At 41.3% G+C, this 13741-nt stretch overlaps 1 protein-coding gene across 2 annotated transcripts in view; it reads right to left on the bottom strand.

Moving 5' to 3' along the window:
* The window catches only part of ONECUT1 (one cut homeobox 1), a 71141-nt gene that overhangs the window by 6615 nt on the left and 50785 nt on the right, over nucleotides 1-13741 (bottom strand). For both annotated transcript variants that reach the window (XR_015308541.1, XM_086958314.1), the window contains exon 3: nucleotides 7184-7225. Coding sequence is in view for 1 of the 2 variants with exons in the window: in XM_086958314.1 (XP_086814440.1) it covers nucleotides 7184-7225 (42 nt within the window). In the remaining variant the exon portion in view is untranslated. The remainder of the gene's footprint in view (nucleotides 1-7183; nucleotides 7226-13741) is intronic.

Consider the following 13741-nt stretch of genomic DNA (forward strand, 5'->3'; position numbering starts at 1 on the left):
TCACCGTGTTTGCATGTGTGAATTTTAGTATGTGTGTGTGTCTACGTGTTTGTGTTAGGAGTAAAGTATGCTTTTCTATTTTATATATATTTTATTTTCTAAGAACAAGGGAAACCCAAAAGGAATGCCACTAGGGTCCTTGGGCGGTAGTATATTTTACAGAACAGAGGACCCTAGTAATTAGAGATCAACTGAATGATAGACATATACTCGATAGTATATATGACTGCTGTCCAGCCGGACAGAGTTTTTTATTTTTCAAAGTTTCAGGTTAAATGTGTAAGTATAACATTTATACAAAAGTGGGCACAACCTGTGACCCACAAAGGACAAGACAAAACATATGACAGAACAATTATGTAAAAAGCGCACAAAAGCGGTCTGTACTAGTAATCCATTTTACAGACTGGAATTAAATCATAGCAACCCATTGTTTAACACAATACGTGAATTGAAACAAACATATGGTGCAATATGGTCGACGACGTTTCGATGCAATTTCTAAATGCATGCATCATCATCAGGACAAAAGCTGGTGTGTCAAGTTTGTCTTGGAAGTTTAAAGCAATTTCATTACCCCTATGGTAATTTACATAATATTAAATTAGCCGTCGCCACACTTACTTAGAATAATAGAGCAGTGCTAGTCTTTGCGGCGATTCCAACATCCATAGTAGGGTTTATCTGGGGAAGCAGACGTAAAGCAGCAATTAGGGAATGAGGCATACCTTCCACGCTACGGGGTGTGGGAAGCGGGGGAGTTCGTGCATTACTTACAGTTTGGGCATTGCTTGATAGCTGGTCAGGTAGGTTCTGGCGGGGATCGCTTCCTAACCGCTTGTGGAACTTAGTGGTAGTAATAAAGGGCGGACTAGAAATAGTGGGAGGACTATAGCTAAAGGATCCCTTGGCTTTGGCGGCCATCTTAGAGAGGTCTTTTTTCTCGGCTCAGAACATGATACCAGTATACAGGGAATATACAATAATTATACAAGGCGGAAAATGGCTCAGTGAGCAGGCAATATGCATTGATTAGGAGAGGCGGATGGTGGCTCAGTGGGGCCAGCGTGATCCATATAAAAGGGGAGTGACCCAAGTGAAGTGAAGTGCTCAGTTACCATCTAAAATTATATTATTATACAACATATAATAATATAATTTTAGATGGTAACTGAGCACTTCACTTCACTTGGGTCACTCCCCTTTTCACCACTCTATGATGGACGCCACTTCACCTTCACCATCAGTTTTTAATGCTTGATCGATAAGGGACGTAATTGTGACAATATGGATCACGCTGGCCCCACTGAGCCACCATCCGCCTCTCCTAATCAATGCATATTGCCTGCTCACTGAGCCATTTTCCGCCTTGTATAATTATTGTATATTCCCTGTATACTGGTATCATGTTCTGAGCCGAGAAAAAAGACCTCTCTAAGATGGCCGCCAAAGCCAAGGGATCCTTTAGCTATAGTCCTCCCACTATTTCTAGTCCGCCCTTTATTACTACCACTAAGTTCCACAAGCGGTTAGGAAGCGATCCCCGCCAGAACCCACCTGACCAGCTATCAAGCAATGCCCAAACTGTAAGTAATGCACGAACTCCCCCGCTTCCCACACCCCGTAGCGTGGAAGGTATGCCTCATTCCCTAATTGCTGCTTTACGTCTGCTTCCCCAGATAAACCCTACTATGGATGTTGGAATCGCCGCAAAGACGAGCACTGCTCTATTATTCTAAGTAAGTGTGGCGACGGCTCACGGCGTTCTCGTCCTTGTCCACGCTCCCTCGGCTAATTAAAGTATTTTCTCCCCATAGTTTCCACCGGCGAAGGCGATGTGAGTAATTTCTCACACGCAGGGACATTGTGGTAGATAACCTTTAGCTCTCACAGCTAAACAACCAAGGCTGAAAGCCCGAGTACCCCCAAGAAAGCTATTATGCACAGTAAAGGTAAAACTTGGAAATAATTTCTCCAGCGTTGGGTTCTCACATTATGCTCTAGGTCAGTCACAATCCCTTTCACTGCGCCGTTCTTAATTGAAATATGGACAATTACTTTGAACAGCCGCTGGCCCACTTTGCCAGTTCACCAAGCATGTACAAAGCCCACGCGCCGAATAGCACATGTTTTCACTTTGCATGCTTTAATAGTATGTAGCTTATTAGATTGAATGAAACACGTTGCGCTAGTAAAGAGCCCTCTCACTGCGACGCTGCCTTGAATTCAATGCTAATCGCCAAATGATCAATATGCCAGATCTTAAGCATGTCCATACCAAACCACGCCGATATTCACCTGTCTCCCCCTTGCATGTGCCAGAGCATAATCCTTTGAAATCCACATACTCCTCTCAATGTCCGGTCTTTGAAACAGGAACCTGTCACCATTTTATCCGTGAATGTTCACAAGCATGTACCAATTAGTCACTATACACAGTGTTTACCTCTTCACCACATCTTGTAAAATGTACTCATACCCAGTCAAGTTCTAATTATTTCTTTGTTTATGTGTTTTTTTCTCCATTTCTTCCATGTCCTCTCCAAATGTTAATTTAATATTATGTAAATTACCATAGGGGTAATGAAATTGCTTTAAACTTCCAAGACAAACTTGACACACCAGCTTTTGTCCTGATGATGATGCATGCATTTAGAAATTGCATCGAAACGTCGTCGACCATATTGCACCATATGTTTGTTTCAATTCACGTATTGAGTTAAACAATGGGTTGCTATGATTTAATTCCAGTCTGTAAAATGGATTACTAGTACAGACCGCTTTTGTGCGCTTTTTACATAATTGTTCTGTCATATGTTTTGTCTTGCCCTTTGTGGGTCACAGGTTGTGCCCACTTTTGTATAAATGTTATACTTACACATTTAACCTGAAACTTTGAAAAATAAAAAACTCTGCCCGGCTGGACAGCAGTCATATATACTATCGAGTATATGTCTATCATTCAGTTGATCTCTAATTACTAGGGTCCTCTGTTCTGTCAAATATAATTTTCTATTTTATATGTTTCAATGAATGAAAGAAAAATATAGACGTTTTGTTAGTATTTTACATTTTTAAGTCTTATCTCTAGATGGCAGTGATTTGTAATTAAAATGTGCATTCCTGACTTTATCCTAAATAAGTGTTACAATTCCATACATAAAGCAAGCTTGTAACAACACAATTCTCAAGACACCAAGGTCAGATGTGGACTTATTAGACAGATGAGACCTAACTACTGCCTTTTTTTCGGTTTCAGCATCAAACCTCAGTTCTGCCTTTCAACAAACGGCTTCTCTTGATGTCCATCACAATTTGGGCTCAAGTCTGGAACCAAGATAACGAATCACATTGGCCTACGTGGAAGACCTTTTCTACCGAGTAATGGACAAAGACAATTCATTCTAGATCGGTTATCTGTCTTCACCATATCTGCTCGGTATGCACAGTTACAGCATTTAAGCAACCTTACGGGGGAGTGAGGGGCAGAAGGTACAGAGGCTCCTATCCTTTCTATGACATGGTCAAGGCAGATAGTTTCTTGTTGGATGTGCTCCTTCAGTTTTCAGAGGTTTTTAAGGACATGTGCACTGGTTAGCAATTTGCATGTGCGACCTCTGAACCTGCATATCAAGAGCAGTGAACTGATTCCTTAACGCGTATTCATGATACCTCTAATTATGACTCAGTCGGCTGCAACTGTTGAAAGCTTGACCAATCGCTCTATTAAGGTCCATGGTGTTTAGTAAATGCTTGCAAGGATGATTGGGTGATTTTTAGGACTGAGAAGTGGCTGAAGACAGGACGAAGAATGGTAACTCTGCCATCAATTTACAGAGCTCGGGAGGTGTTTTTGTCCCTGCTTTAACTACAATGAGTGTGGTTCAACTGTTATCTTCCATTTTGTAAATCTCACTATAGGACAGACCACGAGTGCCCTCATCCTAAACTCAAAGCTAATGTATTTGCATTCTGGAGCACGGACGACCATTGCTGAATATCAGAAATGTTCAAATTATTCAATGTTTTTTTGGGCTATGCAAATCTATGGTTTCCGATCTCACGTGTATTTTTTTCTTTGGCCCTCCCTTCCATTGTCTTTCTATTGCTCGAACAGTGACGTAGAACGATGCAACATCAAGTGAGGTTGGGTTTTGTCTGCTACATAAAATGACAAGGCAGATACCTTTGAAACCGCCAAAAGTTATGAAGCATAAAATCACATTTGGTGTCCACGTTATGAAAGACAGGAATTGATTTGTTTGACAACATTTTGATTCAATTTCTATTTGGTGGCTTAGGTTCTCTGACCTTGAAGGACACAACCAAAACGTCTCTATTTTATCCTATCTTGTTGTCCTAGAACAGAGGGAAGTGATGCAAATGCAACAGAACTGGTCTACCCTTTCTTAAAGTGGGCTCTGAAGAGCCAAGGTGAAACTCGTTGATGTGTTTCAATCTGGGGTGATTGGGAATTCGGGACTTATGGGGTTGTTTCTGCTCACATGACAGAATATAAGACTCAAGCACCATTGTGGGATCCCCTGCATAATTATGATGTGGCTTCTCATCGTGATTTTAGTGCAAATTCCTATTTGTGCCCTAAAAGAATATTACAAGGTGTGCACAAATCGCTGATGTTTGCTCCTGTGAGTTGGAGCAGTGGTACCCTGCTGCAAATTCCAGCAGCAAATAGTGCACATGCACTGTTTGTGCACCTCAAAATACAGACCACAATGAGCTATAGGTGAGTTATTGTCCATTGTGAGGAGCCTAACTCAAAATTGGGTGCAAACTGCACACCTCCGATTTTGTGCGCTCCTCAATAAATCGGATTAGGCAGGGCTCAATTTGCAGGTGCATGTTTCAACATCACTGTGACTGGACCCTCAATGTCAGTCTAGAGACTAGACCAGTAAATGTTTTTTTTTAAAACATTTTTTTTTAAGTGCATGGCTGATAAGAGCTACATTAAGAATTCACATCACATGCAGATCATCTTTACATCTCTCCATACTGTACAGATGAGGAGGTGTGTTCCTGTGGGTAGTTTACAGGCTATTGATTCTGGGAACATAGGTTCTAATCCTGGCTCTCCCACTTGACTGGGAGTAGTTGCCTAAAATTGTGAAAGCTGATGTTCTTTTTAAATGTAATGCAATTGTTCAATTAAAAATTGTAAAGGACTTTGTTGGACGCTAGCTGTGTGCGCACTACAAACATGGTGATACGTCTGAATATATTAAACACACACCTTATGCTTGTTTGTCTCATGCAGCGCATTACATATCAGTCGTCATTTGCAGCAATGCAGTTAAGAATTTAGGGCTTTATTTACAGTTTGGTAGATGGTATACTCCGTCACAGATATGGTGGATGTTCTGTTTACCACATTACAAGTACATTAAAGCCTAAGGCACTTGAAACATGGTAGATGAGATTAATATCTACCACGTTTTTATGAAGTATTGCACCCACCAAACTCTAAATAAAGCAGTTGCTATTGTATATTTTTTGGCAGTTTAACAGAACCTATCATAACATATACCATGGTATAGGAGATGCAGATAATGAAGACATACAAAATGGAATATATTAAGAGATGACCAAATAAAGGCGTTGCACCACACTGTTTATACAACTGTATCTCGAATAAGCAACCCGCTACAATAACACTACAATGACCACTACAGTATGACAGACCACATTGCTATATATAGGGGGAGGTGCTGTTCTTGCCTTCTAATGTGGTATAGTGAAAATCCACCTCCAAATAATCAACATGAAGGTTCTAGATCTGCAAAGTACTAATGAGGCCAAGGTAAGACATTTTGAGAACATAAGTTGCATGACTTCTGTCTATGAAAAATTACAAGATTCTCCATACATTGCGTTACATTATAGCAGACACGTAAGTTCAGCAGGTGTGTTTTGGATGTGTGGTAATTGATTTTAAGCATACATTGATGTCTGTAGTCACAACACACCAAGCTTTGTATGTTTGTATTTCCATCATGTATTAGATTTCAATGGGCTACAAGTGTGCCTCTATAAGGAGGCTATACAGAATCAAAGTTGCAAATGTGATATATCGGATGCTAACAGGCATTTTCTAACACTAACAAACCCACTTCATAAAATAACACATAAGCTTTTACTATTGTGAAGGGACATAATTGGCTTTCTGCCGGTCATTAACGTTGAATTGAATGCCTTGCTTATCTGTAAAGGTTTTTGAGTGTTTATACTTCAGTACACCCTTATGCTGCACAAGTGTAAATACATTTCCAAAGAAGATGTGCTCCAAGACTTTGTGAAGTGAGCCTTTCATTGACAATTTTAAATGTAGTAATTTATGGAAAAATAATACTAATGAGTAGGAATAAGAAATGAAACCCCTGTAATGAGCAATACTAAGTGTAAGCTCTGGGTGTCCATTTGAAATGTTAGGATATTACTAAATGAGTCTAGGGCATGTAAGTGACTGTAGACAGAAATTGTAGAACACTTCCTTATGAAGAATCACAACATCTGCCCACTTAGCAAACAAACCAGCCACCACAGAATCCTAGAGAATTTGACGTTTTTTATAGCGTGATTAAGAAGTTTATTAAAATACATACTTCCCTACCACGTATGCCATAAACCAAACATTGACTCTAAAAAGAGACAAAATCCAATTAGTGGAACAGGTGCAACTAAGGCAGCTTGTGAAGTGCAAGGTGGAAGTCTTACTGGATTGTTCTTATGGACTTTGTAGTGGTAGCACAGTTAAACATTACTTATTGAGGTTTGGTGCATATACTTTTTATAGTTCAACATTTGTCTAGACTATTGCAGCTTTTGTGGTGTACTGTAATCACAGCAAGGGTAAAGCAAGGCTGAAGCATGTGTGGTCAGAAAACAACCTAGGTGTGTTGTTAATGTTTTATAACACCCTACCTACTAATCGTGTGGAGAGCATATGCTTCTTAAAGGCCTTCCTAGTGGACACCTCCTACCGCAGAACTATGAAACGTAGACATTCGAGGTAAACATCTGTGCGCTGCTTTTTAAGGGCATGACGCGCTGCTACCAGACATATGGAACATCCAAACAGTAACAGTAAGGCCTAGTTGGCCAAATGTATAGTTGTATTAATACACTTTAAAGAAATATAAGAAGAAATATTGCACATAAGTACCTGTCACTGGCTCTTCCATATGGTCTTTAAATAGCAGCGTACCTTTAATAGAAATATGGTAAATATTTATACCAGTCATAGGTTTCCATCTCCGTAAAGGAGAAGCATCAACATACTTTTCAGTCAGCACCTGAACACAACACACTAACGTGCTAAAATCATAAAGTGAATGTTATTGACAAACCTGTGCACATCGTATACTGTACATCATAACAATTGAAATGCTTAACTTAACGTATTCGGTGCAATGGCTTAATGCAGTGACATTATTATGGGCATGTTACAAACTCATCATTTTCTTCTCTTGATATGTACTTCAGTGCTATCGGATGTGTTTAAAGCTCGTTCACGACAAGAAATGCTGCTTCAATTTCGAATGGCAGATTCTAGATGCAAAAAAAGAACCGTGGACGCCTGGCGCCAGAAAATGAGGTTTTCTGTCCATGTGTAGGTGTCTCTACATATGGGTGGATGAAACACTGGAAGTCTGCTAGAGAGGGAAGCTTCAATGCTTCCAAGTTTTTTTTACACTTGTAAATCATTTATTAAATGTAGTGGAACAGATATCATTGCAGCAGATGTTCACCTACGCTCTGTCAGTTATGTGACTGAGAGCAGCAACACTGAAGGGCCTTGACAGTTGTAATTCCTAATAAACCGAGTCATAGCACGGCCTAAACTTGGTTATGCAGTATTTATGCACTTAACTGAGGTTTGGGTTTCCAATTAAGGGTCAGGCGGACAAAGGGGTGGTGCATAATTCCCTGACTCTCTTAGTGCACGGCAACCATGTGGCAGGGGTTCAATTATGGCTGCATCAAATGTAATGTCCCTTAGCAGAGCAGACTAATGGTGTGCTTTTAAGGCAGAATCTGGGCAGGGCGCACAGCTCGTTCATACAAATGAGGAAGGGTGTACCATGTCAAGGGACAGAATGTGGGAGGGGAAGTCACTGAGAGACTGATCCTTCGAGCCCACAGGGCACCCCATGAGATGGATGGTACACAATGAAACAGTGCAGTTCTACCCAGACTGGAGGAACACATGTTCATAAATTCGGACATAAGCTAGTAGAAGAGCCTTCCAAACACATATTCCAGACTATCAAACAAACTTCAGGTCATATTCTTGATGAAAAGAGGTGTGCCAAATGTAGAACACGTCTTAAACTCCATTTCCTTACACAAGCATACACGCAATATTTGTTTTTTTCACTTGGACACTGAACTTATCTGGTTTATAGATAGTTTACTCTGTGCAGAAAGCTAAGAAGGCGTATTAGATCAACATACACTTATTTACAATGGACAGATGTTATACTGGAATAATTACAATATGTCTCTCCTTTGGGTTTACCGGATGCTCTGTGAAATTGTTACAGATGTCCTTCATTTGTACATCATGTATACATCAAACTAAAATGTGCTTGTACCGCTAGAAAAATAGTAGAACATTCCTGTCTGTCAGGAGAGACCTTCTCTTGTATAAGATGTGACACTAGATGATTGCAAAGCTTTTTGTTGATAAGCATCACAGCTTCCAGAAATACAGCTGGTATACTAAACTGTGGGTTTGCACTCCATGCAAGTGCTCACTTGTGTTGTCTTTGTCTGAAATATTTGGCATGTAGTGCTGAAAACCTTCAGTGACTGCAGATAATCAAACACACAGTTATTTAAATAAAAATAATTAACAATATTAATACTGTTTGATTTTCTGGGGACACCTTCATGGGCCACCCTGCATTTAAAAGTAATTTTGACATTTGTCAGTAGGTTTCTCCAGCCATCTCTGCGGAAGTGGCGGTGTGTCACAGTTTGGTATTATGGGGTGCATTCATCCCCATCAACAAGCACCTGTCTTATCTTTAACCCCTCCCCTGCTGGTGACGGAACCGCTCCGTCACCAGCCGCGGTCGCACTGTGCTGATGACGGAGCGGTTCCGTCACAGCCCGCTCGGCACGCCTGCGCAGCTCGGATTCCACGCCTGCGCTGAGCGTTCCCTTGAGTGGGCGGGGCCGTGGCGGAACCGCTCCGTCATGAGCACAGCGCGACTGCGGCTGGTGACGGAGCGGTTCCGTCACCAGCATGGGCGCGCCGCACGGCCCCCCCGCCCCCCTTAGCGCTGCGGCCGAATAGCCGCTGCAGCGAAGGGGTTAATGCCAAGTGAAAACACAACAGGTCTGTAATCATCACGTGCAAGGGTATGCTAGCGCATACCAAAAAATTCATGTCATGAATGCAAATAATGCTAACAAACGAGTCATAAACACAGACGCACTGCACAAATACTGAGCCAGCACACTTGCAAAGTAAAAAATGCACGAAATTTCGATTAATATCCCACGTGCAAGCACTTATATTGCAGTCAATGATCATACAGGCATTTAAAAACAGTCTGCCACGTTCTTCAAACAACAAACAATTGTAAAAATGTAGACGCCACTCAACATCTTCCCTATCAACCATTTACAAACATGTCCAGCACGTATAAATGTGCATAACGTGAAAGCTTTTGTGTTATTACTATATATTTACTGGTTTCCATAAAGTTCTGATACTGTTCAGGGACATCAGAGCAACTGCCTAAAAAAGGCAAGAGGAGTACAGTACAAAAATTAATTGATTAGAGAACAGGTGGGTAGGTGTCACAAAAGTTGTCTGTACAAATTGAAAGAATTTGGAACTGACATTTAGGCTCACCAGGAATGGTATTCCAAGTTTTTGATTGACAAGGTATGGCTGAGCACGGATATAGGACCCTTTTACATTGAAAACAAATCTAGCCTTTTTTCTGGTCGTCTCTAAATAGAGATATATTGGACCTGACATCTTTGGTATGGTTGTCTCCCAAATCTTTGCATTCCAGAATTCTGTTTTTACTGACTTTATTTTTGCTGGCTTTAGGACTCAAAGCACTTTATCCCTGCTAATCAGTGCTAAAGTGCTTGTGCTCTCTCCTTTAAACATGGTAAGACTCGCTTACATCCAATTGCCATATTTTACGTATTTCTAACCCCTGTGTAATGTGGTACCACGTGCACCCAGCGCCTGTAATATAAATGCTAATAGTGGGCCTGCAGCACTGAGTGTGCCACCAACTTGATTAGCCTTTTAAACATGTCCCAGACCTGCCATTGCAGCCTGTGTATGAAGTTTACACTGCCATTTTTGCCTTCTGAAATAAACCTTTTGCCAGGCATAAATTTACCCTTTTAATACATATAAGTCAACCCTAGGGTAGACCCTAAACTGCCTATAGGCCAGGATGCAGTCAATTAAAAAAAAAGGTGGACATGTGCTTTTAATTTTTACATGTCCTGGTAGTGAAAAACTCTGAAATACGTTTTTTCCTACTGAAAGGCCTACCTCTCCTGTAGGATAACATTGGGTGGCCCTATTATATTTAAAAGGTGGTAACTTTTAATTGGGATCAGGTAGACAAGTAGAGTTTGGTGTATAAAGAATTGCAATTAAAAGCCCACTTTAATGGTAAAGCCAATTTTTAATCCTAATCCTGAAAACAGCACTTTTAGAAAGTTGCCATTTGCCTGTCCTATCCATTTAGTGCTGGCAGCCTGTCCCTTGGTCACATGACTAGGCGTAGCTGGCAGTTGGTCTTTGTGGATTGCTCCAAGACAATAAGACAGAGGGAAGATAGGTGTTGGCAGGATGGGTAACTCTGACAAGGGGGTAGGAGCTGCCTGAACACACTCACAAAGGATTTGTCACAAGTCTTTTGTGTCCCCAGACAATCTGAGGCCAAGGCAGGTGGGAAGAGGATGCCTGTCCCCTATGGGGGGTAGAAACCTCCAGGACATTCTCCTACTTCAAAGTGGGCACCAGGTATAAATAATGGAACCTCAGGCTCAACTCTTCAGTTCACATCTGGACCTGTGAAAGACTTAGCAGAAGGTCTGCTGTGCAGCTTTGCTGCGAGAAGTACTTTCTCTCTGTTGCCCTGCTTCCTTCTGCCTCAGTGAGAAGAACTGGACCTGCATCTTCAACCCAGGACCACCAGAGTGACTCCAATAACTAGTTGGCTGGCCTCCTGATCAGACCTCAGAGACAGAACAGGCTCCAATATCCATGAACCCAGCACCTGGCCTCTGTCAGGTGGGAGATCTGCTTTCCCAAGAGGGTCTACCCCAGTCCTGGACCCTTGGCACTGGGCTTCAAGGTGTCCTACCAAGCCAGCTGTGGAACTGACGCAACGCGATGCATCACCCCCCAAAACTCTGCATCTGAACCAAAGCATGACGTATCACCTCCCAAAGACTCCACATCGGAACCGCTACACGACACATCCCCGACACTACACTAGGCACCACAGCCTTCAACTCATCAGAATGCCGCTGTGGGATGAACCTCCATGCCAGGACCTCGCATTGCCTTGCTGTGCAACACATCCTTGACGCAGGACTCTGCATTGCTTAGCAACCATGATTTTAGGTACTTTGCTCAGCTGGCCTAACCGGGTCCCTGTAGTCGGCCCCAGCTCCATTGCGGTCGGCCTGAACTTGTGACTTTGTCACAGTCTCGGAAAACCAGATAATTGCGAGTGGAGCTTTGTGTTTTTAGGGGGGATTTTTACTCTAAATCTTTAAAATTACATATCGCTAGTTCTACTACTAGGATTTTGTTGTCTTAGTGTCAAATAATTTATAAAATTAGTCTCTCTTCGTCTAAATTGGAGTGGGATTTTTCTTGTGTTGTGTTTCCACTTTATTACTGTTCGAAGCACATATAAATACTTTATACATTGCTTCTAAGTTAAGCCGGACTACTCTATGCCAAGCTACCAGAAACTGATTATTTTGTTTAGTATAGGCTGGATATTGTAATTTAGTAAAATAACATTTTCATTAACTCCATATTCCATGATTTGTATTATAGTATACTCCCGGCCTAACCAATAGACTATGAGAAGCAGAAGGACATAATTGACAAATCAATTAGTGTGCACTGTTTTGTTAATGGTAGTTTCGACAATGACTTGGTCCTAAAGAATGGACTCCGAATATTGACTGATTTTAAGTGAAAAAAATAGTGCCACTGTTTAATTAAATGGCTGTAGTTAATTGATCGCTAATTGACTGCTGGAAACTGTGACAAATGGACTGTGAAAAATACATTTAGGTTGACGAACAATTCCTGCAAACATGGCTTTCTCTATGAATTTCGTTAAGATTCGGTTTAGCATTATTTACATTCTGTTTTTAGTAAATTCCCAGGGCCTCAGCTGTAGATATTACCTGCAAGAGTCAAAAAACAAAAAAGGTGTTTCTAACACTTTGCATAATACTCTCCATATAAAAAAAAGTTTCAAATCATTTACTTCCAAATTTTTGTGGACTGAAAGTGCCCAAGCATCCTCTTAGTGTCTGTTACGTACGTGCAAGAGAGCGGCAGCCCAAGGGGACATGGGATTAAGAGAAAGAAGAGCTTGAAGTGATTTGTGCTGGGATTTAGAGACTACATCAGTGGTGTATGTTTTGTTGGGAGTATGTTTTGTAGGAAACAAGTACACAAACCAGATTAGATAAGGTGAGTAGAAATGCAGCCAGGAAGAAACGCACAAGGTATGAACCCCAGGGCCCTCAGAGGGGCCCCCTGTCTCCTCAATGGAGCATCTTGTTCACTGTACACTCCTTCAAGTTGTGGCACACATCATCCTGTTGTCTAGGTAGCAGACAGGTGCGAGTGCACTAGTGACTCACATTTAGGACAAAAGGACTCTGGGTCTGATTTTGGAAGGCAGGGTTACTCCGTCGCAAACGTGATGGATAGCCCGTCGGCCATATTACAATTCCATTATATTCTATGGAACTTTGTGCTTGTAATACGGCGGACAGGATATCCGTCACATTTGTGACGGAGTAACCCTGTCCGCCAAACTCGTAATCAGAATCTCTGTCCTTTTAGCTAGAAAGGTTCATTGAGTGAAGCATTTTTATGAGACCTGTGTGTAACCTGAAGGCCATCATTTTGAATCAGGGACTCCGCCTTTCATCTTTCTGGGAAAAGAAGTGTGTTTACCTTTAATTTCAGTAATATCAATACCTGTTATTTATATTGCAGAGCTAGACAAATCTTCATAAGCAAGGTCTACATAAACCTAAAATATTATCTTTATTACATACAGTTTATGCAGCAACTAACTACATGCTAATGGGCCACGTTGCTGCTAATCATCTGGATATCGACTCGGTGATAGAATTAGAGCATCCCTAGGTACAGCATAGTTCTCAATCCTACTCAGCTTTATAATTTAGGTTGCCAGTTTATGTCGCCATTTTAAGATGGCTTTTAACCCTGGTTGTAGAAAGGCAATCAGTTTTGAAGAAAATCCTAAAAGTATTTAGGCATGTATGTACACAGTATTTCTATAGCATATTTACTTTGAATTCTATTTTCCTAGCGCAGGCACTTCCCACTGTTCATTACTAGGCAGAGAGATTAATCAACATTCCGCCAGAAATTGAATAAGCACTGGCAAAGCTAATGGGTTTCAATTAGCAAATATTGCACAGCTACCTCTTTAGGCTTTCCCGATGC

Source organism: Lissotriton vulgaris, chromosome 2_1 (genome assembly GCF_964263255.1).
Source record: "Lissotriton vulgaris chromosome 2_1, aLisVul1.2, whole genome shotgun sequence".
NCBI classification, from domain to species: domain Eukaryota; kingdom Metazoa; phylum Chordata; class Amphibia; order Caudata; family Salamandridae; genus Lissotriton; species Lissotriton vulgaris.